Genomic DNA, 24,078 nt, shown 5'->3' with positions numbered 1-24,078 from the left:
CACAATAAGAAAAAATGTGTGCATTCTCCTAGGTGCTGAGGCTTAAGTTTTAACATCTTGGAAGTCAGAAAAGGTGTGCTTATCAAAGGCAATGAGTCAGACCACGGAAAATCAAACAATGAGTCATGACCAAGGACCTCATTAAACCCAAGCAGCTGGCATGGGGGTGGGGAAGGCAGGGCATGGGATGTCTAGAAAAGGTAACTAGGGAAAAAGCCAGCAACAGAACGTAGGAGTGTCTCATTGCCAGGGCCTGAGGGGCTGGGGCCAGGGCTTGAAGAAGAGGAGACAGACATTTGTTCAGCAAATCTAGCCACCATGTCCCCAAGGGAGGGATGTGTGAAATGTTTAAAACATAGATTCCTGCCTGGGCGCGGTGGCTCACGCCTGTAATCCCAGCACTTTGAGAGGCCGAGGTGGGAGGATCATGAGGTCAGGAGATCGAGACCATCCTGGCTAACACATTGAAACCCCGTGTCTACTGAAAATACAAAAAATTAGCTGGGTGTGGCGGCGTGCGCCTATAGGAGGCTGCAGCAGGAGAATGGCGTGAACCCGGGAGGCGGAGCTTGCAGTGAGCCGAGATCACACCACTGCACTCCAGCCTGGGCGACAGAGCGAGACTCCGTCTAAAAAAAAAATTAAAATAAATAAATAAATAAATAAATAAATAAATAAAACATAGATTCCTTTGGCAAAGGAAAGAAAATGAAGTAAGAACCCGAATGCTACAATTCTGGATTTCTATCTTTATGGCTTTAATCTTAAGAGCTTTAAAATTGCAGCCAAGAAATTCGAGCTCTGAGTCTCAGCTGTCCTCATCTGGTGGGAGCCAGAGCATCAAAGAAAACATGCAGGAAAGCACTACTCAAGGAGGGGGCATCAGTCGCCACCACCAGGAATCTGAAAACACGACCCATCCATCCATGGGCCCACGAGTCCTGACCTACCTGGTCGTGGGAGTGCCCGGAGGATGCGCTCGATGTGGGCTCCTGCTGGTGCATCTGGTCGTGAGCTGTGGACAGGGAATCTGTGCCTTCGCAAGCCCAGGTGGACCTAGGGATCATAAAGCCACTTGTCAAGCGCAGCTCAGGCAGCCTGCGAAGGTGTCAGGTCAGGAACTTAGATCCTCCCAAAGACATGACTCTCAGTGGTGGCTCCACATGAAAATAACTTGGGTGCTTTCACAATCCTGATGCCACACCCCAGAAGGACTAAATTGGCCACTCTGGGTGTGGGGTCCCAGTCAGGAGCGGCTGCTGGCACTCTCCAGCTGATTCCAGGGTGCAGCCAAGCAGAGAAGAACAGACTGAGAAGTCTGCCCTTGTTCGGTTCATCCCACTCTAACTAGCAGATGATGGCCAGACATCTCCTGACCCTCAAGGGGAGACTGCATCCCCCCACAGCCAGCCTGGAAGCAAGCAAGGCAAAGAGGAAAGGGCCTCTTCCTCTGAAGATGCCGCCCGGCCTGTGTTCTGGGTTTTCTGTTCCTTGGACTTCACAGCAAGCTTAGTGAAGTCAATCCAAATGCAGACCTCAAGCTAGTAAATTACATCACTCCCTTTCTTAATCATTCTTCTAATATCTAAGCTATGACCAAAGGACCCCGCAAGACAATTACTATGAATGTAGTTTGGATTTATAATTTTAAAAAATCAGTAATAAATATATCCAACATTTAAAAGGGCCGGGTGCAGTGCCTCACACCTGTAATCCCAGCACTTTGTGGGGCTGACACAGGTGGGTCGCTTGAGCCTAGGAGTTTGAGACCAGCCTGGGCAACATGGGGACACTTCATCTCTACCCAAAAATACAAACATCAGCCAGGTGTGGTGGTGGGCACCTATAGTCCCAACTACTCAGGAGGCTGAGGCAGGAGGATTGCTTGAGCCCGGGAGGTCGAGGCTGCAGTGAGCCATGGCCAGGCCACTGCACTCCAGCCTGGGCAACAGAACAGGATCCTGTTTCAAAAAAACCCACAAAACTTAAGAAGTATAAAAGGGTAAATCTCCTTTCATCTTGTGGCTCCCAGGCTCAAGAGGGGAAGCATGGTACCGGCTTCATATGGGTCCTTCCAGAAGTATTCTCTATGTGGATAAGCATGGAGTATATAAAGTATACAATCTATATGAAAAAAATGTGACTAGAATGGTCGAGTTATAAGGTGGCCTCTAAAAATTAAAGGAAAAATAAAATTCAAACTACTTTCTTATCTCTACAGCATGATTTGTCATGTTAAATCAGACCAAACTGGGCATTCTGTGGCAGGGACAGTGTACTGTCATTTTCTCAATTCCTGCCTTTTGAATTGGAGAGCCTGGCTGAAAGCACAAACATTTCCCCCACGCAGGGACCATCTCTGTAACACGATTTAGAAGGACAAAGGGAAAGACCTCTCTAAATGCTCATTAGTAACACAGTTGGGGATTTGGGTCGTCTGTGTCTTGTGAGCATCTACAATTTGGCCAGTGTCCTCACCTGCAGAGCACAGTGAAATAAGACATGTCACATACGTCTGAGGGAAGACAGAAACAGCGGCTCAGAAGGCAAAGCCTCATTATAGGACGCAAAATAATGCAGGCAACTGACTTAATCAGATGAGCATCCACCTGAACCCAGCACTGGGCTCCACTCTGAGAGGGTTCCCAGACTGTCAGGCCCCGCAGTGCCTCCATGGGGACTCTCCCACCACTTGGGCAAACCCAGGTCAGGGTAGAAAATGGCACTGAACATTTTTGGGAGGATCATCATTTTAACTGACAAACACGGGTTTCTAAAACTGAGCAAGCCGTTGAGGCATTTGTGAAAAACACAGACTGATCTAAGATCAAAAGAGTTTGTGAGAAACTGGTTTAAAAATCATTAATAAGGCCGGGCGTGGTGGCTCACGCCTGTAATCTCAGCCCTTTGGGAGGCCGAGGCGGGCGGATCACCTGAGGTCAGGAGTTCGAGACCAGCCTGGCCAACATGGTGAAACCCCGTCTCTACTAAAAAATACAAAAATTAGTCGGGCGTGGGGGCAGGCACCTTAATCCTAGCCACTTGGGAGTCAAGGGCAGGAGAACTGTTTGAACCTGGGAGGCAGAGTTTGCAGTCAGCCGAGACTGAGCCATTGCACTCAAGCCTGAAGGACAAGAGCAAGACTTCTCTTAAAAAAAAAAAATCATTAATAAGGCTGGGAGTGTTGTCTCATGTCTATAATCCCAGCACTTTGCCAGGCCGAGGCACATAGATAGCTTGAGTTCAGTTCAAGACCAGCCTGGGCAACACAGTGAGACCCTGTTTCTAAAAAGAAAGAAAAAGAAAATCAGCCAGCTGTGGTGGCACACGCCTGTGGTCTTAGCTACCCAGGAGCTGAGGCGGGAGGATCACTTGAAGACAGGAAGTTAAGGCTGCAGTGAGCTGTGATCATGCCACTGCCCTCCAGCCTGGTGACACAGAGTAAAGCTCTGTCTCAAAACAAAACAAAACAGAATAAAACATCAATAAAAAAACAACAAAATCATCAATCAATCAATTAAAAAACCACCAACTGACAGGGCATGGTGGTTTGCGCCTGTAATCCCAGCACTTTCGGAGGCCGAGGCAGGCAGATCACGAAGTCAGGAGATCAAGACCAGCCTAAACAACATGGTGAAACCCCACCTCTACTAAAATACAAAAATTAGACGAGTATGGTGGCATGTGCCTATAATCCCAGCTACTCAGGAGGCTGAGGCAGGAGAATCACTTGAGCCTGGGAGGCAGAGGTTGCAGTGAGCCAAGATGACGCCACTGCACTCCAGCCTGGGCAACAGAGCAAGACCCCCAGAAAGAAAAAAACAAACAAAAAAAACATCAATCGATCAAAAAAAAAACCACCAGCTGGCCGGGCATGGTGACTCATGCCTGTAATACCAGCACTTTGGGAGGCCAAGGCCGGCGGATCACAAGGTCAGGAGATTGAGACCATCCTGGCTAACACAGTGAAACCCCATCTCTACTAAAAATACAAAAAATTAGCCGGGTGTGGTGGCGGGCGCCTGTAGTCCCAGCTACTCAGGAGGCTGAGGCAGGAGAATGGCGTGAACCCGGGAAGCAGAGCTTGCAGTGAGCCGAGATCGCACCACTACACTCCAGCCTGGGCGACAGAGCAAGACTCTGTCTCAAAAAAAAAAAAACAAAAAAAAAACCCACTAGCTACTCAGGAGGCTGAGGCAGGAGAATTGCTTGAACCCAGGAGGCAGAGGGTGCGGTGAGCCGAGATTGCACCACTGTGCTCCAGCCTGGGTGAGAGTGAGACCCTGTCTCAAAAAAAAAAAAAATCCACCAATCAAGATAAACTCCAAATGAATTAAAAATGTAAACATTATTATTATTATTATTATTATTTTTGAGACAGAATCTTCTCTGTCACCTAGGCTGGAGTACAATGGTGTGATCTTGGCTCACTGCAACCTCTGCCTCCTGGGTTCAAGCGATTCTCCTGCCTCAGCCTCCTGAGTAGCTGGGACTACAGGCACCCACCACCACACCCAGCTAATTTTTGTATTTTTAGTAGAGACAGGGTTTCACCATGATGGTCAGGCTGGTCTAGAACTGCTGACCTTGTGATCTGCCCACCTCAGCCTCTCAAAGCGCTGGGATTACAGGCGTGAGCCACTGCACCTGGCCAAAAATGTAAACATTATTTTTAACAAACATTAAACTAAAAGAAAATAGAAGAGAATGTTTATGTATTGTCAGGGAAAGTCTTGAAAGCATGACCCCAAAGGCGGAAATCATTAAGAAAAACACTGATGGACTAAATATATTATGAAATGTCTAACCCAAGCTTGTCCAACCCTCGGCCCAGGATGGCTTGAAGTGTGGCCTAACACAAATTCATAAACTTTCTTAAAACATTCAGAGATTTTTTTGCAGTTTTTTTTTCAGCTCATCAGCTATCATTAGTGTTAGTGTACTTTATGTGTGGCCCAAGACAATTCTTCCAGCGTGGCCCAGGGAAGCCAAAAGATTGTTGTTAGCTCCACAGAGCAAACCAGGATAAATATTCTTAGGGTTTTCACAAACCCACAAAAGAAAGGCAAGGACCCCAGTGGGGAAACAAGAAACGAATTCATAACTGGGCAATTCACTGAAGAGCACACGCCAGTGGCTGGTGCCCACGGGAAACACGCTCAGTCTCACTCATAGACACAGCAGGACCAATGACATTAACAGAAGTTAAGCATTTCATTTTATTTGATCTTGAGACAGGGTCTCACTCTGTGGCCCAGGCTGGAGGGCAGTGGTGATCTAGGCTCACTGCAACCTCCACCTCCTGGGTTCAAGAGATTCTCCCACCTCAGCCTATCAAATAGCTGCGACCACAGGTGTGCATCACCGCGCCGGGCAAATTTTTGTATTTTTTGTTGAGACGGAGTTTCGCCACGTTGCCCAGACTGGTCTCGAACTCCAGGGCCCAAGTGATCTGCCTGCCTCAGCCTCCCAAAGTGTGGGCCACACTCAGCCTAAAAGTTAAGCATTTTAATATGTGTTAGTGAGAATATAGGATAACAGGTCTGCAGTACAACAGTCGTGGGAATTTGAAATGGTAGTTATTGGTCGAGCGTGATGGCTCACGCCTGTAATCCCAGCACGTTGGGAGGCTGAGGCGGGCAGATCACCTGAGGTCGGGAGTTTGAGACCAGCCTGACCAACATGGAGAAACTCCATCTCTATTAAAAATACAAAAAAAAAAAAATTAGCCGGGCGTGGTGGTGCATGCTTGTAATCCCAGCTACTAGGGAGGCTGAGGCAGGAGAATCACTTGAACCTGGGAGGCAGAGGGTGCAGTGAGCCGAGATCGTGCCATTGCACTCCAGTCTGGGCAACAAGAGCAAAATTCCATCTCAAAAAAAAAAAAAAAGATGTTACCATTCAGGAAAGCAGACTGCAGGGTCCAGCCCTGTGCTATTTTTACAACATTTTGTGAATCTATAAGTAATCCAAAATAAAAAGTATAAAATAAAAAATCAAAAGAGAAAAGAAAACCGTTAGTAAGGGGGGTGGGGTCAGAGGTTCATGTAAGTTTTAGAGGAAGAACCAGCTTCTCCACAGGCAGCTTGGTTTGTGCCTCAAAGCTACCTTAATATGAAGCTATTTTGTTCCAAAGGCAGGAGTCCTTTTAGTGTTTTGTTTATTTTTGGAAGAATATCAATAGTGGAGTTTTGTGGTAGCCTGAAGAAATACTGAAAGAAGAGCCAAATCCCTGGCATGTTACAATTCTCCATTACAAAATAATCACCAGCTTCCTCAAAACCATCCATTAAAATCATTTTCCGGCCGGGCGCGGTGGCTCACGCCTGTAATTCCAGCACTTTGGGAGGCCAAAGCGGGCGGATCACGAGGTCAGGAGATCGAGACCATCCTAGCTAACACGGTGAAACCCCGTCTCTACTAAAAATAGAAAAAATTAGCCGGGCATGGTGGCGGATGCCTGTAGTCCCAGCTACTCGGGAGGCTGAGGCAGGAGAATGGCGTGAACCTGGGAGGCGGAGGTTGCAGTGAGCCGAGATCACACCACTGCACTCCAGCCTGGGCAACAGAGCAAGACTCCGACTCAAAAAAAAAAAAAAAAAATCATTTTCCTTTCCACTGTGGGGAAAAAACAGATATGCACAGCATTTATAATAATACTCCCCAAATACTTACCTGAGCAAATGCTAGAGTTTAAAAGGGGTCATCTCCAAAGTCAGACAATGTGGTGACAATGAAAATGCCCCAAGGGGCAGGAACTCTTACTGCTATACAGCCTCTGCACAAGCTTTCACATCGGCCTGGCCACAGAAAAGGGGTGTGTGTTTAACACTACTAAGGCCTGTCTTTGGAAAATTAAAAAGCTGGTCAGGAATTCCTTCACAGGATCTCCAGGTAAGACTTCCTTTTTGGAAACTTGACTCAGCCACCAGAAATAGGGGTAGTTATTAAAAGCCACAACAGCAAGGCAGCCAAAGCCAGGCAGTTCACGATTCAACCAGTTTGAAAATAAGGACACCATCAGATAGGTCCAAAGATTTGCTCATCAACGGCAAGAAGATATCAATGTTTTTCTCTACTGTGGTCATTAAAAATACCAGGAGCAGTAGCCAGAGCTTCAGGAACCTGATTGGCAGAGAAAATCCCCATGGACCCAGGTCAGAGAGACTTGAGCAGGGCACTGTCCTTGCTGTACTTTAGCATCCATACCATTGACCACAGAAAGTCAGGCCATGTGGCTATTTAAAAAAAACAGAAAACAGAACTCAACAAGCTAATAACCAAAAATTTAACTTCATGGCCGGGCAGGGTGGTTCACACCTATAATTCTAGTGCTTTGGGAGGCTGAGGCAGGAGGAGGACTTGAGGCCAGGAGTTCGAGACCAGTCTAGGCAACATGGGGAGACCCCATTTCTATAAAAAGTAAAATAAAATTAGGTGTAGTGGCACGTGCTTGTAGTCCCAGCTACCTGGGAGGCTGAGGTGCGAGGTTAGCTTGAGCCCAAGAGGTTGAGGCTGCAGTGAGCTGTGATCATTATCACTACATTCCAGTTTGGGCAACAGAGTGAGACCCTGTTTCAAAAAAAAAAAAAAAAAAAAGTGAGGGCTCAGAAAGAAAAAATTTGTCAATACGATACGTATTAATTAAGGTAAAAGATCTGACACGGGCTGGGCGTGGTAGCTCACGCCTGTAATCCCAGCACTTTGGGAGGCCGAGGTGGGTGGATTGCAAGGTCAGGAGTTCGAGACCAGTTTGGCCAACATGGTGAAACCCCATCTCTACTAAAAATACGAAAAATTAACCAGGCGCAGTGATGCGCATCAGTAATCCCAGCTACTCAGGAGGCTGAGGCAGGAGAATCGCTTGACCCCGGGGGGCAGAGGTTGCAGTGAGCTGAGACAGTGCCACTGCACTCCAGCATGGAAGACAGAATGAGACTCCGTCTCCAAAAAAAAAAAAAAAAAAAGGAGCTGACACCAAGAATAACTTGAAGAAACAAAGATAAACACAATACCTCATATATGGTTATTCAAACAGATTATTCCCCTGGCCTACAGAACTATCAGTAAGCCCGCGGTGACTTATGCCTATAATCCCAGCATTTTGGGAGGCCGAGGTGGACAGATCACTTGAGGACAGGAGTTCAAGACCAGGCTGGCCAACATGGTGAAACCCCGTCTCTACTAAAAATACAAAATTAGGTGGGTATGGTGGTGTCTGCCTGTAGTCTCAGCTACTGGGAAGGCTGAAGCACAAGAATCACTTCAGCCTGGGAGGTAGAAGATGCAGTGAGCCAAGATCGTACTACTGCACTCCAGCCTGGGTGATAGACCAAGACTCTGTCTCAAAAAAAAAGGACTATCAGTAAACCAGCTGTCCACTCTAGGCCACTGAGGCTGCCACACCTGTCTGTCCTCCAGGGAGTCCACAGGCTACCCAGTCCTGAGTGGAAACTCTGATTAGGGGGAAGAACAAAACAATCCAGCAACAGTTTGCACAGCTCATTAACATTTCGGCAGGGATGGGGCAGGAATACCACAGTCCGCACAGAAAGGAAGTGACAGGTCTCTCCCTTTTCTCCAAGGGTTTTTTCTCTAAGAAGTTTACTGAGTCACAGAGAACAGAAAATAAAAACAAAAGTCTCATTCTAATTGCTTTTTTTTTTTTTTTTTGAGACAGAGTCTCGCTCTGTCGCCCAGGCTGGTGTAGTGGTGCAATCTCGGCTCACTGCAACCTCCACCTCCTGGTTTCAAGCGATTCTCCTGCCTCAGCCTCCCCAGTAGCTGGGACTACAGGTGCCTGCCACCAAGCCTGGATAATTTTTTGTATTTTTAGTAGAGATGGGGTTTCACTGTGTTAGCCAGGATGGTCTGGATCTCCTGACCTCGTGATCCGCCCGCCTCGGCCTCCCAAAGTGCTGGGATTACAGGCCTGAGCCACCGCGCCCGGCCTTTAATTTTTTTAATTGCTGAAATTTGATGAAAAATTTTTTTTTTTTTAAACAGGGTCTTGCTCTGTTGTCCAGGCTGGAATGAAGTGGTGCAATCATGGCTCACTGCAGCCTTGAATCCCCCGGACTCAAGAGATCCTCCCGCCTCAGGCTCCCCAGTAGCAGGCATGCACCAGCTAATTTGTGTTCAGCCAATCTTTAAATTTTTTGTAGAAATGAGAGCCTCACTATGTTGCCCAGGCTCCTCTGTAACTCCTGGGTTCATGTGATCCTCCCACCTCTGCCTCCCAAAGTGCTAGAATTACAGGTGTGAACCACCGTGCCCAGCCTGAAGCAGACAGCTTTTTTTTTTTTTCTTTCTTTTTGTGTAGACCTCCTCTGCGGTCAAGATAGTGTTTTAAGGCTAGGCGCAGTAGCATACGCTTGTAATCCCAGCAACTTTGGGAGGCTGCAGCAGGAGGCAGGAAGATCACTCGAGCTCAGGAGTTCGAGACCAGCCTGGGCAACATGGCAAAACCCCGCCTCTACAAAAAAATACAAAAACTAGCCGGGTGTGGTGGTATGTGCCTCTAGTCCCAGCTATGCGAGAGACTGAGGTTCCCTTGAGCCTGGGAGGTCAAGGCTCCAGTGAGCGGAGATCACACCACTGCATTCCAGTCTAGGCAACAGGGCAAGACCCTGTCTCAAAACAAAGAGAAGAAAAGTGTTTTAAATGGATAAAATATTTAGTTAATATTTAGAGGAAAACTATGATTATAGATTAATGTTACTATCTAGTTTCACCAGTTAGAAACAGAAACTGGAAGAATTTTGTCAATGGATTAAAAATAATAATAATAAGCCCAGCTGGGTGTGGTAGCTCACAACTGTAATCCCAGCACTTTAGGAGGCCTAGGTTGCTGGATCACTTGAGGTCAGGAGCTTGAGACCAACCTGGCCAACATGGTGAAACCCTGTCTCTACTAAAAGTACAAAAATTAGCCGGCGTGGTGGCACGCGCCTGTAGTCCCAGCTACTAGGGAGGCTGAGGCAGGAGAATCGCTTTAACCCAGGAGGCAGAGGTTGCAGTGAGCCGAGATCGCACCATTGTACTCCAGCCTGGGCAACAAGAGCAAGACTCTGTCTCAAAAAAAAAAAAAAAAAAAAAGGCCCAGATGCAGTGGCTCAAGCCTTAAATAACTTTGGGGTGACCCCCGCTGACCCTGGTTAACCACATTCCACCCCAGAGAACTCAGTATTTTTCTTTCAAAGCACTCATCATACTTCTCTTACCTGGCAGCAAGAAAGCTATTTAAGGCCAGGAAGATGTCTGCTGTGTCCCCTGAGCCAAATGGATGAAAGAGAATTTAAAAGACAAGTAAGATAGCTCACAATCAAGATCTGAATTTTCCGACAGACTTCATCATCCATGATCACTAACCAATCTTATAGCAAGCGTGCCCAAACGCTTGTCCCCAAATCCAGCTGCTATACACACAAATGACTTAAGAAATGTATTTACACAATGTGGCTGTGTCACCACCAAGAACACTCCGGGCATTTGACAGCAATTCAACAAGAGCTTCAGAGACACCCACAACAGCCAATGAGGCAGATGTTTCAGCTGAGCAAAGCAGATGTCAGACAAGGACAGCTACTGTGTCCAGTTGTTTACAGCAAGCAGCTATTTCTCTCTCCACCAAGAATAATCTCAAGACAAAGAACAGGCCCATAACCATTTTTCCAGAACCACTTTAAAGATCATGGTTCCATGACAAAGGCAAAAGTATCACAGCACATGCAGTCAGCACTCAAAAGCCCAAACACAAGTTCCTTTCCTTTGCAGAACTGAAAAACTTTTACAGTACTTGAGAAGGGCTCACGATGCCTCCTAAAAATAAGTTGAGGGCGAACAGCTGATAGGCAACTATTACACAGAATAAGTTTTGTAGTCTGTCCAGAAAATACCACGGGGTAAGCCTTTCTCCTGAATTCCAAGGCAGATTTCCTGCGACTCCCCCACAAATTAGTGTTAATTTTTTTTTTTTTTTTTTGAGACGGGGCCTCGCTCTGTCACCCAGGCTGGAGTGCAGTGGCGCAATCTCCGCTCACTGCAAGCTCCGCCTCCCGGGTTCACGCCATTCTCCTGCCTCAGCCTCCCGAGTAGCTGGGACTACAGGTGCCCACCACCACGTCCGACTATTTTTTTTGTATTTTTAGTAGAGACGGAGTTTCACCACGTTAGCCAGGATGGTCTCGATCTCCTGACCTCATGATCCACCCGCCTCGGCCTCCCAAAAAGTGCTGGGATTACAGGCGTGAGCCACCGCACCCGGCACAATTTTTATTTATTTTTATTTTTATTTTCTTGAGTCAGTCTTGCTCTGTCGCCCAGGCTGGAATGCAGTGGTGCAATCTCAGCTCACTGCAACCTCCGCCTCCTGGGTTCAAGCGATTCTCCTGCCTCATCCTCCCGAGTAGCTGGGACTACACACGCCCGCCACCACGCCTGGCTAACTTTTGTATTTTGGTTTCATCATGTTGGCCAGCCTGGTCTCCAACTCCTGACCTCAAGTGATCTGCCTGCCTTGGCCTCCCAAAGTGCTGGGATTACAGGTGTGAGCCACCACACCCAGCCATGTTACTCATTTTTGTCCTTCATTAAGTAGGGGGCAGAGAAAGAAAAAGATAAAGTATAACTCTAAACTTGATCACTTCTGCTAAACTCTACAAGATAAGCCAGTTAATTAGGCCTTAGCTTCAATTTCTTTTTTTTTTTTCCTGATCCTTGCACAGCAGGGCTAACCCATGGGCAGTGTGCCAACAGTAGCCTCAATTTACTTCTTTTATCATTATTTTTTTAAACCTTTGATCCAGGTGTGGTGTCTCATGCCTATAATCTCAGCACTTCAAGAGGCAGAGGAGGGAGGACTACTTGAGCCCAGGAGTTTGAGACCAGCCTGGGCAACAAAGTGAGTCCTCATTTCTATATACAATGAAAAAAAAAAAAACCTTTATTATGAAAATGCTCAAACATTAACAAAAGTAGAGAACACCAGCCCCATAAACCCATTACCCAGGTCCAACAGTTATCAACAGTTATCAACACAGAGCCAGTAATTTTCCTCTATAAGCCAGCATACTTCTCCCCCAGGCCCCATCTCTGATGATTTTTAGATTTGCTCCTTTGATCTCTCAGCATCTGCTTCATAGTTATTTGCTTAGGAGTCAGCATTTTTTTTTTTTTTTACATTCTGAGATAATCTAAGTTCCATGAAGAATTTTGCAAAGCACGAGTGGGTAAAAAATTCACCAAGTTTGCAGGGTTTTTTTTTTTTTATTTTTTAATTTTTATTATGTTTGTTTTTTTTTTGAGACGGAGTCTCGCTCTGTCGCCCAGGCTGGAGTGCTGGAATGCAGTGGCGTGATCTCGGCTCACTGCAAGCCCCGCCTCCCGGGTTCACGCCATTCTCCTGCCTCAGTCTCCCAAGTAGCTGGGACTATAGGCGCCCGCCAATAGGCCCGGCTAATTTTTTGTATTTTTTAGTAGAGACGGGGTTTCACTGTGTTAGCCAGGATGGTATTTTTTTTATTTTTGAGACGTAGTCTCGCTCTGTCGCCCAGGCTGGAGTGTAGCGGCGCGATCTTGGCTCACCGCAACCTCCGCCTCCTGGGTTCAAACAACTCTCCTGCCTCAGCCTCCTGAGTAGCTGGGACTACAGGCACATGCCATGACACCCAGCTAATTTTTTTTTTTTTTTTTTAGTAGAGATGGGGTTTCACCATGTTAGCCAGGATGGTCTCGATCTCCTGACCTCGTGATCCGCCCACCTCAGCCTCCCAAAGTGTTGGGATTACAGGTGTCAGCCACCACGCCCAGACAGGGATTTTTTTTTTTTTTTTTTGAGACGGAGTCTCACTCTGTCGCCCAGGCTGTGCAGTGGCACGATCTCTGCTCACTGCAACCTCCGCCTCCCAGGTTCACGCCATTCTCCTGCCTCAGCCTCCAGAGTGGCTGGGACTACAGGCAGCCATCACCACGCCTGGCTAATTTTTTGTATTTTTAGTAGAGACGGGATTTCACTGTGTTAGCTGGGATGGTCTCGATCTCCTGACCTCGTGATCCGCCCCCCTTGGCCTCCCAAAGTGCTGGGATTACAGGCGTGAGCCACCGTGCCTGGCCAGAAGAGTAATTTATTAATGCATTCATTAATAAATTAGGCCTGGCCCTAGCTAACTAATCAGATTCCCATAGATTAGGGACAGCACCCCAGCTGAAATCATAGGACCAGGCACTCTTGTCCCACAGGAGTGGTAAGCTGCATAGTGGTTTTAAAATGTTCGGATGGGGGCGGGGGCAGTGGCTCATGCTTCTAATTCCAGCACTTTGGGAAGCCAAGGCGGGCAGATCACCTGAGGTCAGGAGTTCAAGACCAGCCTGGTCAGCATGGCGAAACCTCGTCTCTATCAAAAATACAAAAATTAGCTGGGCATGGTGATGCACACCTGTAATCTCAGCTACTCAGGAGGCTGAGGCAGGAGAATCGCTTGAACCTGGGAGGCGGGGGTTGCAGTGGGCCAAGATGGAGCCACTGCACTCCAGCCTGGGCAACAGAGCAAGAATCCATCTCAAAATAAATAAATAAATAAAATAGGCTGGGCACGGTGGCTCATGTCTGTAATCCTAGCACTTTGTGAGGCCGAGGCGGGAGGATCACCTGAGGCCAGAAGTTTGAGACCAGCCCAGCCAACATGGTGAAACCCCGTCTTTACTAAAAATAAAAAAATTAGCTGGGCATGGTAGTGCATACTTGTAGTCCCAGCTCCTCCAGAGGCTGAGGCAAGAGAATAGCTGGACCAGGGAGGCGGAATGAACCAAGATCAAGTCACTGCACTCCAGCCTGGGTAACAGAGGGAGACTCTGTTTCAAAAAAAAAAAAAGAATTTCATTAACAGGTTTTGAGGTGGAAACCTTCCACTTTCACTCAGATCACTTGCTCTAAGGGAAGATAATTACCATGTGAGGACATGGGCCCTAAGGAAAGTTCCATGACGCAAGGAACTGAGGGCTCCTGCCACCAGCCAAGAGGGAACTGAGGCTTCCAGTCACTAGCCTTATGAGTGAGCCATCTTGGAATCAGATCCTCCAGCCCTGGTCCAGCTTTTATTTTATTTGTTCTTTTTAAATTTTCGACCTCTAGAAAAAACAGAAAAGACTCCATCCAGCTTTTAGATGCCTGCAGCCCCAGCCAACATCTTGGCTGCAACTCCATGAGACCCGAAGTCATAATCACCCAGATAAGCCACTGATAATTCCTGACCCACAGAAACTGTTGGATAATAAATATTCGTCACTTTAATCCATTAAACTTTGTGTTGTTACAAGCAGCAGACAACCATTACAAGTCAGCAGAATGGAAGCAGGAGCCTGAAAAGAAAGAGAAGGGGTAGGTTTGGTGGCTTACACCTGTAATCCTAACACTTTGCGAGGCCAAGGCAGGAGGACTGCTTGAAGCCAGGAGTTTGAGACCTGCCTGGGCAACACAGTGAGACCCCATCTACATATTTTTTTAAAAAAATACATAAATAAACAGGCTGGGCGCACTTCAGGAGGCCAATAAAGGAGGGTTGCTTGGGCGCAGGAGTTCAGGACCAGACTGGGAAAGAGAGATCCCATCCCTACAAAAAAATTTATTTATTTATTTATTTTATTTTATTTTTTTGAGACAGAGTCTCGCTGTCGCCCAGGCTGGAGTGCAGTGGCGCGATCTCGGCTCACTGCAGGCTCCGCCCCCCCGGGGTTCCCGCCATTCTCCTGCCTCAGCCTCCCGCGTAGCTGGGACTACAGGCGCCTGCCACCTCGCCCGGCTAATTTTTTGTATTTTTAGTAGAGACGGGGTTTCACCGTGTTAGCCAGGATGGTCTCGATCTCCTGACTTCGTGATCCGCCCGCCTCGGCCTCCCAAAGTGCTGGGATTACAGGCGTGAGCCACCACTCCCAGCCTATTTTGAGACAGAGTCTCGCTATGTCGCCAGAGTGTAGTGGCGCGATCTCGGCTCACTGCAACCTCTGCCTCCCGGGTTCAAGCGATTCTCCTGCCTCAGCCTCCCAAATAGCTAGGACTACAGGTATGCGCCACCACGCCCAGCTAATTTTTATATTTTTAGTAGAGACGGGATTTCACCATGTTGGACAGGATGGTCTCGATCTCTTGACCTAGTGATCCGCCCACCCCAGCCTCCCAAAGTGCTGGGATTACAGGCATGAGCCATTTCGCCCACCCAAAAAAAAATTTTTAAGAAAAATAAATATGGTGGCACGTGCCTGTAGTCCCAGATACTCAGGAGGGTGGACCAAAAGGAAAAAAAGAGGGCCAGGTGCGTGGCTCACACCTGTAATCCCAGCACTTTGGGAGGCCGAGGCGGGTGGATCACCTGAGGTCAGAAGTTTGAGACTGGCCTGGCCAACATGGTGAAACCCCTCTCTACTAAAAATTAAAAAAAAAAATTAGCTGGGTGTGGTGGCGGGCGCCTGTAATCCCAGCTACTTGGGAGGCTGAGTGGGGAGAATCGCTTGAACCCGAGTAGCTGGGATTACAGGCACCTGCCACCATACGCGGCTAATTTTTTTATTTTTAGTAGAGACGGGATTTCACCATGTTGGCCATGCTGGTCTCGAACTCCTGACATCAGGTGATCCGCCTGCCTCGGCCTCCCAAAGTGCTGAGATGACAGGCGTGAGCGACTGCGCCAGCCCAGCAAGCTCCATTTTTTATTTATCTAATTTACTATCTGTACCTTCCAGTAGAATAGAAGCTCCTTGAGAACAGGAAGTTCTTTTGTTGAGTACTATATCCTTAGCTCCTACAATCATCCCTGGTTCCTAGCAGACACTCGGAGAGTATTTGTTGAGTTATTTTGCTCTAATTGAATGCAGACTGAAATCGCAACAAGGGAAGTAGTGTGATCTGATGCTGGCGCCGTAAAGACACCGGCAGCGAGTACATGGAAGGGAGCGCGTCACAGCCTCCTCAGCTGGAATCACAAGGCTTAGAACCAGAGAGTAAACGAAATTGCCTACCCTGATAACCTATCAGTCTGTCCAAGGGCAAACTCTCTCCTTGACAACTCTCGGCCAACGAACGTGGGGGAGAGCCAGGAACGCTAATCAGTGTTTTCCTCCCATTTAGCCTCTGTTTTGTGTTCTGTGCCTGAGTCCCTCCCACAGACGAGCAACCTCGGCTGCGCTCGGGGCGCTTTCCCGGGGTGCCGGACGGACAAGCTTGCAGACAGCGTCCTGAGAGAGGACACGGCTCTCTGATCCCCGTGAGGCTTCGCATCCACATTCTTCCACCATAAAAAAACACTCTCAGGCAACCCGGGCGGCACTAAGAGCGAAAGCGGCCACGGCCGGCTCACCTACGCTGCGCCACGGCGGCGAGCTCCCTACCGGGAGGTAAAACCCCGCTTTGAGGAACACTGGGGCTTGTTCTGAACGCCACTGAAACCCAGGCTGCGGCAATGGGGGAAACCCGAAAAAATCAGCCTCCAGAGGCGCTGCTGCAGACCCGGTGAGGGACTTGGGACACCGCCGCAGCCTCCCGGCCCGCACCCGACTCGGGAAGGCGGAGGAGCTAGGCGGCAGCACGGGCGGGGTCCTCCAGGGGCCGAGGGACTGGGGAACCTGGGGGCCGGGGTCCCAGAGCGAAGAGGCGGCCTGCGGCGCCCCTGCGGCGTGCACGCGCGAGTACGAGGCCGCGCTCACTCACCTGCCGCCGCGCCCTCTCACCCGCCCGCGCCGCTGGCCCCGCCCACTGGCGTCACTTCCGACCAGCCGGGCGGGCGGGGCCGGAAATGCGCGGGCTCGGACCCCGCCTCGCCGCCCTGCTTCGGTTGCTCGGCAACGGGGATCTTGGGCGCTGCTTCCGCCGGGAACCTGGCGGTGTCCTGTTTGTCGCTGTCGCAATGGATGCTGAACGTCCTCGCCCCTCTTCGTTCCCGTCCCCCCTGCGTCCTCTCTCCTCTCCGTCCTCTTTCCCCTCCTTCCCTGCGTCCTCGCTCCCCTCCCCGTCCTCTCCCGACCTTGTCCTCTTCCCGCCTTCTTTCTTGACGTCGACCCCCGATCTTCGTCCTCGCCCCCGCCTCCGGGTGCTCCCCCCAGTGTTTCTCCTCTTTGACCACGAGGAGAATTGCCGGCACTAGGGATGCGAATTTTCGGCCTTGAAATACTGTGCCAGGGCCGGGGGCGGTGGCTCACGCCTGTAATCCCAGCACTTTGGGAGGCCGAGGCGGGCGGATCACGAGGTCAGGAGATCGAGACCATCCTGGCCAACACGGTGAAACCTCGTCTGTACTAAAAATACAAAAAATTAGCCGCGCGCGGTGGCGTGTGCCTGTAGTCCCAGCTGCTGGGGAGGCTGAGGCAGGAGAACGGCGTGAACCCAGGAGGCGGAGGTTGCAGTGACCTGAGATCATGCCACTACACTCCAGCCTAGGCGACAGAGCAAAACTCCGTCTCAAAAGAATAAAAAAAAAAAGAAATTACTCTAGGCCAGGCATGGTGACTCATACCTGTAATCCCAGCACTTTGGGAGGCCAAGGCAGGAGAAGGATTGCTTGACCTCAGAAATTTGAGACCAGCCTGGGCTAAATAGTGAGACTCCCATCTCTATTTATTTTAAAAAAAAATTTTTGGCTGGGCACAGTGGCTCATGCCTGTAATCCCAGCACTTCGGGAGGCCGAGGCGGGTGGATCAAGAGATCAAGAGATCGAAACCAGCCTGGCCAGCATGGTGAAACCCTGTCTCTACTAAAAATACAAAACTTAGCCGGGCGTGGTGGTGCATGCCTGTAGTCCCAGCTACTCAGGAGGCCGAGGCAGGACAATCGCTTGAACACAGGAGTTGGAGGTTGCAGTGAGCCGAGATCGCGCCACTGCATTCCAGCCTGGGCAACAGAGCGAGACTCCATCTCCAAAAAAAAATGAAAAAAAAAAAAGGCCGGGCGCGGTGGCTCAAGCCTGTAATCCCAGCACTTTGGGAGGCCGAGGCGGGCGGATTACAAGGTCAGGAGATGGAGACCATCCTGGCTAACACTGTGAAACCCCGTCTCTACTAAAAATACAAAAAATTAGCCAGGCGTGGTGGCGGGCACCTGTAGTCCCAGCTACTCAGGAGGCTGAGGCAGGAGAATGGCGTGAACCCAGGAGGCGGAGGTTGCAGTAAGCAGAGACTGCGCCACTGCACTCCAGCCTGGGCAGCAGACCCAGACCCTGTCTCAAAAAAAAAAAAAAAAAATGGCCAGGGGCTCATGCCTGTAATCCCAGCACTTTGGGAGGCCGAGGCAGGTGGATCACCTGAGGTCGGGAGTTCAAGACCAGCCAGACTAACATGTATAAACCCAGTCTCTACTAAAAATACAAAATTAGCCGAACTTGGTGGCGCATGCTTGTAATCCTAGCTACTCGGGAGGCTAAGGCAGGAGAGTTACTTCAATCTGGGAGGCAGAGTTTCCAGTGAACTGAGATCTTGCCATTGCACTCCAGCCTGGGCTACTAGAGTGAAACTCCGTCTCAAAAAAAAAAAAAAAAAAAAGGATGGGGTCTCCCTCTGTCCCTCAGGCTCAAGTGCAGTGGTGGGATCACAGCTTACTGCAACCTCTGCTTCCCAGGCACAGGTGATCTTCTCACCTCAGCCTCCAGAGTAGCTAGGACTACAGCTGTAAGCCACCATGCCCAGCTAATTTTTTTACTTTTTTGTAGAGATGGGGTTTTGCCATATTACCCAGGCTGGTCTTGAACTCCTGGACTCAAGTGATCTCCTGCTTTGGCCTCCCAAAGTGCTGGGATTTCATGCATGAGCCACTGTGCCTGGCAGTTGTCTGATTTCTAATAACTGTGGCAGTTTGGTAGGTGCGTAATTCAGATGATTTAATTGCTTTGTTCAAATGGCCAATTGGAAGCAAAGTCATGCCTTAAAACATTATTTAAAACTTGTCAGCCGGGTGGGGGGAGGGGGGAAGGATAGCTTTAGGAGATATACCTAACGCTAAATGACGAGTTAATGGGTGCAGCACACCAGCATGGCACATGTATACATATGTAACTAACCTGCACATTGTGCACATGTACCCTAAAACTTAAAGTATTAAAAAAAAAAAAAAAAAACTTGTCAGCCGGGCACAGTGGTTCATGCCTATAATCCCAGCACTTTGGGAGGCCGAGGCGGGCGGATCTCAACTTTAGGAAATCGAGACCGTCCTGGCTAACATGGTGAAACCCTGTCTCTACTAAAAATGCAAGAAAATTAGCCAGGCGTGGTGGCGGGCGCCTGTAGTCCCAGCTACTTGGGAGGCTGAGGCAGGAGAATGGTGTGAACCCGGGAGGCGGAGCTTGCAGCGAGCTGAGATCGCGCCACTGCACTCCAGCCTGGGCGACAGAGTGAGACTCCATCTCAAAACAAATGAAAACAAAACTTGTCTTACCGTGTCTGAACTTTTGATGCTTCTAGCCCATGAACAGTCTTTGTTGTATTCTTAGAGTAAGTCTTTTTTTCCCCCTTCCAGGGTAGCAATCATATTAAATTATCATTTGTGAAATGATTTTTTAAAATTTAAATTTTATTTTTTAATTAATTTAATTTTTTTGAGGTGGAGTGTCAAAATAGACCACTCCTGGCCTGTTTTTGTTTGTTTGTTTGTTTGTTTGTTGAGATGGAGTCTCCCTCTATTGCCCAGGCTGGAGTGCAGTGGCTCAATCTTGGCTCACTGCAACCTCCGCCTCCTGGGTTCAAGTGATTCTCCTGCCTCAGCCTCCTGAGTAGCTGGGACTACAGGCGTGTGCCACCACACCAGGCTAGTTTTTTTGTATTTTTAGTAGAGACAGGGTTTCACCATGTTGGCCAGGCTTGGTCTTGAACTCCTGACCTCGTGATCCACCCGCCTCGGCCTCCCAAAGTGTTGGGATTACAGGCGTGAGCCACCGTGATCGGCCTTTTTTTTTTGGGGGGGGGGGGGGGAGATGGAGTTTTGCTTTTGTTGCCCAGGCTGGAGTGCAATGATGCAGTCTTCGCTCACCACAACCTCTGCCTCCCAGGTTCAAGCAATTCTCCTCCCTCAGCTTCCCGAGTAGCTGGGATTACAGGCATGCGTCACCATGCCTGGCTAATTTTGTATTTTTAGTAGAGGTGGGGTTTCTCCATGTTGGTCAGGCTGGCCTCAAACTCCTGACTTCAGGTGATCCGCCTGCCTCGGCCTCCCAAAGTGCTGGGATTACAGGCATGAGCCACTGCCCCCTGGCCTGTTTTTTAAGTTTTAATTCATTTTTGAGACAAGGTCTCGTTCTTTTTTTTTTTTTTTTTTTGGCCTCCCAAATTGCTGGGATCACAGGTGTGAGCCACCGTGCCTGGCCAAGACAGGGTCTCGTTCTTTTGCCCAGGCTGCAGTGCAGTGGTGTGATCACAACTTACTGCAACCTCAACCACCCGGGCTCAGTCCATCCTCCAACCTCAGCTTCCTGAGTGGCTGGGACTAGAGGCACATGCCACCACACCCGGCCTATATTTATTTATTTATTTATTTTTTTTATGTTTGTTAACTCTTGTATTCAACAAACAGTGAGTGTTGTGTGACCCTGTTTTAGGTGCTGGGGATACAGAATAAAGCACAATCATTAGCTGTAGACAACGTAGCCTAATGGAGCTGGATCCACCATTGGCAACCTTAAAATTACCTCCCTTGGTCCTTAAGATTAAATGCAACTTCAAACTCTGTCATGCTTAGCATCTTGTTGCAAAACAAATAATGGCCCACCTAGTTTGCTACTGGTAGCCCTGTGGATCTATTAATATTAAACATCTATTGATGAAGTTAACTTTCATAAAGGATTCTACAAAAGTTCAGAGGCATAAAGTATTTAAGGACAAACAAGTACTGGTCTGCAGCAAAAATAGCATCAGTATTCTGCTTTCAGAAAAGCCAAGAAAACCAATAAAAAATTCATTCTGAGTATATACAGAACTGCTGGACAGAGGTCATCCTATACGTGTGGTACACGTACAAATATGACATAAGAAGAACTATGAATTGTTGCAGTCATTATTAAACAACGAAGTATGCCAAATTAGTCATCAGGTTTCAAAGAATCATAGCCTTCTTTCAAGAGGTCCCGCCGCGTTTTAAGGAAACGTGCCTTTTCTGTACATTTGAAGGCAAGTTCTTCCACTTGAGCTGATACTGCAGATTTGGCTTCAAGAAGTTTGGTTAATGAAAAGGCTGCATCTCCGATCTGCAGCTCCACTTCCTCCAGCGGGTCCACCGTTCGGCCGCTGCTCCTGCTCGGAACTGGCCAGCCCAAACTCACTGGGCTGCCAGGGGAAGATGCTGCAGAGGCGTCTGAAGAGGAGGGAGAAGAAGGAGGCGGCGGGGCTGCGAAGAAACCTGCAACTTCTCAGGGTCGGCCATGGGGGGAAGGGCTGGGACCGCGGAATCCGACCCGAGCAGCCCAACCGACACCCTAGTTATTTATTTTAAATAGAGGGCAGGGGCCTGGCGTTGTGGCTCACAGCCGTAATCCCAGGACTTTGGGAGGCTGAGGTGGGCGGATCACCTGAGGTTAGGAGTTTAAGACCAGCCTGGCCAACATGGCGAAACTCGGTATCTACAAAAGTACAAAAAAAAAAGTTAGCCGGGCATGATGGCGGGTGCCTGTAATCCCAGCTACTGGGGAGACTGAGGCAGGAGAATCGCTTGAAACCAGGAGTCAGAGGATGCAGGGAGCCGAGATCGCGCCACTGCACTCCAGGCTGGGCGACAGAGGGAGACTCCGTCTCGAAAAAACAACAACAACAACAACAAAAAAAAAATGGCAGGGTGCGGTGGCTCACGCCTGTAATCTCAGCACTTTGGGAGGCCGAGGCAGGCAGATCACAAGGTCAGAAGTTCAAGACCAGCCTGGCCAATATGGTACAACACCGTGTCTACCGAAAATACAAAAATCAGCCGGGCATGGTGGCTGGCACCTGTAGTCCCAGCTACTTGAGGTCAAGACTTTGAGACCAGCCTGGCCAGCATGGTGAAACCCCGTCTCTACTTAACATTCAAAAATTAGCCGGAGGGGGTGGCGGGCGCCTGAAATTCCAGCTACTGGGGAGACTGAGGCAGGAGAATCCTTCAACCCGGGAGGCGGAGCTTACAGTGAGCCGAGATCGCGCCACTGCATTCCAGCTTGGGTGACAGACCAAGACTCCGTCTCAAAAAAAAAAAAATAAATAAATAAATAAAAAATAAAGGCCGGGCGCGGTGGCTCATGCCTGTAATCCCAGCACTTTGGGAGGCTGAGGCAGGAGAATCGCTTGAACCCAGGAGGCGTAGGTTGCGGTGAGTCGAGATCGCGCCATTGCACTCTAGCCTGGGCGAAACTCCGTCTCAAAAATAAATAAATAAATAATAGAGGTTTAATATAATAGAAGTATATGCCAGACTATGCACACACAAGTGCATGCTATAATTCTATTATCGCATAAAGTAATTGCTTACGTATGCCTTTTTTTAGTCCCTAGGACGGTAGACCATGAGCTCACAGAAGGACGACCACGAGGTTGTAATCATAGAACCTAATATTAATGCCATGACTGATGGCCAAACGTGGTGGTTCACACCAGTAATCCCAATACTTTGCCGGGCTGAGGCGGGAGGATAAGGAGCCGGGGAGGTCGAGGCTGCAGTGAGCAGTAATCGCGCCACTGCACTCCAGCCTGGGCGACGCAGCAAGACCCTCGCTCTAAATAAATAAATAAATAAAATTCCATGCTTTATTTAACTTTCACAAAAATCATATGAGGGGCACCTTTAGAACCCTCATTTCACAGATTTAAGAAAACGAGCGTCGGGGAGCTAAATAATATGCTCACGGTTTCATGGCTAGCTTAGAAAAAGCACGGATTTATTTTGTTTTTGATTGACTGTATTTCATTTTATTGTAGTTTACCCTCCGTAGAGACTCGTTTGAGGTCCTGGGGGTCTAGAGTAAAATCAGGGTTGGGATTTTGGTTCCGCCGTTGGACAAGTTGCGACCACTCAGAGCCTCAGCCTCCCTAAGCACCCATCCCAGAAACTACATTTCCCAGCAGGGCGTGCGCCGGCGCCGTCGTACTTCCTCCCGGCGTCCCCCGCGGCGGGAAAGAGCCGAGTGGGCTCGAGGCCGACGCGACCATCGTTTGTCGACGCCGCTGCCACTGCTTGCCTGAGAGAAGCCGTCGCGGCCGACCCCGTCGCCTCCGCCGGCTACCATGTCCGCCCAGGCGCAGATGCGGGCCCTGTTGGACCAGCTCATGGGCACGGCTCGGGACGGTGAGTCAGAGCGGCCAACCAGGCGAGGGTCTGGGGTGTGAGTAAGGCGAGGCCGCCGGGCGGCCTGAGGCGGGGGCCGCGATCGTCTGCGCCTGCGCCTGCGCGGGGCACCTCTCCTCCTCCCCCGCGCGCCGACCGCAGGCACCGGGCCTTTGTCTAAGCCGGTTGGTCTCTGAGGCGGCCGTGGGTCCAGGTCGGGCTCCTCTCTGGGAGTCTGCGCCATGGATGGGGCTTCAGCCTCCTTCCTATTTGCCGTCCTGCTACTTCCTCCCCGGCGGGCGCCGCGGCTCCGTGCCCCTCCGCGAACTGTGGAGTCGGCGGAGGCCTGGAATCAGCGTGGGCTCCAGGTCGCTGGCAGCCGGGTGGCAGAACTCTTCCGAGGCTCCTTGGGAAGAAGCTACACCCGAGGGAGCCGGATGGGCCTCGAAACCCTGGCCCGCTCTGGTTCTGGACCATTGCAAGGGGAGCTGTAAACTGAGCTTTTCTAACGTGGGTTTCTGCCGAGTACTTTTCCAGCTGCCCCCTTCCCCCCAGCACACAGGAGAGCCTCTGTGTAGCCAGCGCTTGACAGTCGTTAGGTAGGTTGTACTGTGTAGGGAGGAGCTCAAGATCATGATGGTTGTCACAGGAGAAAGCGGTTGCATCTTTGCAAAACTATATACCTGCTGTGGTTTGTGTTTTCTTTTCTGCTGAGTAATGAAGTTGTAAGTTCACACTGGCACATTCTCAGGGCTGTGCAGATTATTTGCACTTTATTTCATAGGTGAATAAGTGCTTTTTAGCTTTCTTTGTATATTGAGTT

The 24,078-nt window shown here is 49.3% G+C and overlaps 2 protein-coding genes and 1 pseudogene across 25 annotated transcripts in view; 1 reads left to right on the top strand and 2 right to left on the bottom strand.

Annotated features, from left to right (window-relative positions):
• The window catches only part of FAM234A (family with sequence similarity 234 member A), a 33,684-nt gene extending 16,496 nt beyond the window's left edge, over positions 1-17,188 (bottom strand). For 9 of the 19 annotated variants that reach the window (XM_054455538.2, XM_054455548.2, XM_054455544.2 and 6 more), the window contains exons 1-2: positions 16,700-16,775; positions 951-1,056 (exon numbers count right to left, since the gene is read on the bottom strand). The gene's annotated coding sequence lies outside the window, so the exon portion shown is untranslated. Of the gene's footprint in view, positions 1-950; positions 1,057-7,469; positions 7,568-16,349 lie in introns of those variants that run through there. The other 10 variants (XM_063654718.1, XM_063654717.1, XM_054455551.2 and 7 more) reach the window with 8 other exon arrangements.
• LUC7L (LUC7 like) overlaps positions 16,157-24,078 on the top strand; it is a 46,256-nt gene continuing 38,334 nt past the window's right edge. For 2 of the 6 annotated variants that reach the window (XM_063654724.1, XM_063654725.1), the window contains exons 1-2: positions 16,204-16,501; positions 23,057-23,276. In XM_063654724.1, coding sequence (XP_063510794.1) covers positions 16,452-16,501; positions 23,057-23,276 — 270 coding nt within the window. In that variant the 5' untranslated portion in view covers positions 16,204-16,451. Of the gene's footprint in view, positions 16,502-22,553; positions 23,277-24,078 lie in introns of those variants that run through there. The other 4 variants (XM_063654723.1, XM_063654722.1, XM_054455560.2 and 1 more) reach the window with 4 other exon arrangements.
• LOC129016285 (renal cancer differentiation gene 1 protein-like) lies at positions 21,006-21,389 on the bottom strand (annotated as a pseudogene).

This window comes from Pongo pygmaeus, chromosome 18 (genome assembly GCF_028885625.2).
Source record: "Pongo pygmaeus isolate AG05252 chromosome 18, NHGRI_mPonPyg2-v2.0_pri, whole genome shotgun sequence".
Lineage (NCBI taxonomy): Eukaryota > Metazoa > Chordata > Mammalia > Primates > Hominidae > Pongo > Pongo pygmaeus.
The sequence above is the reverse complement of the archived record's forward strand: the minus strand, read 5'-3'. Positions and strand labels throughout refer to the sequence as shown.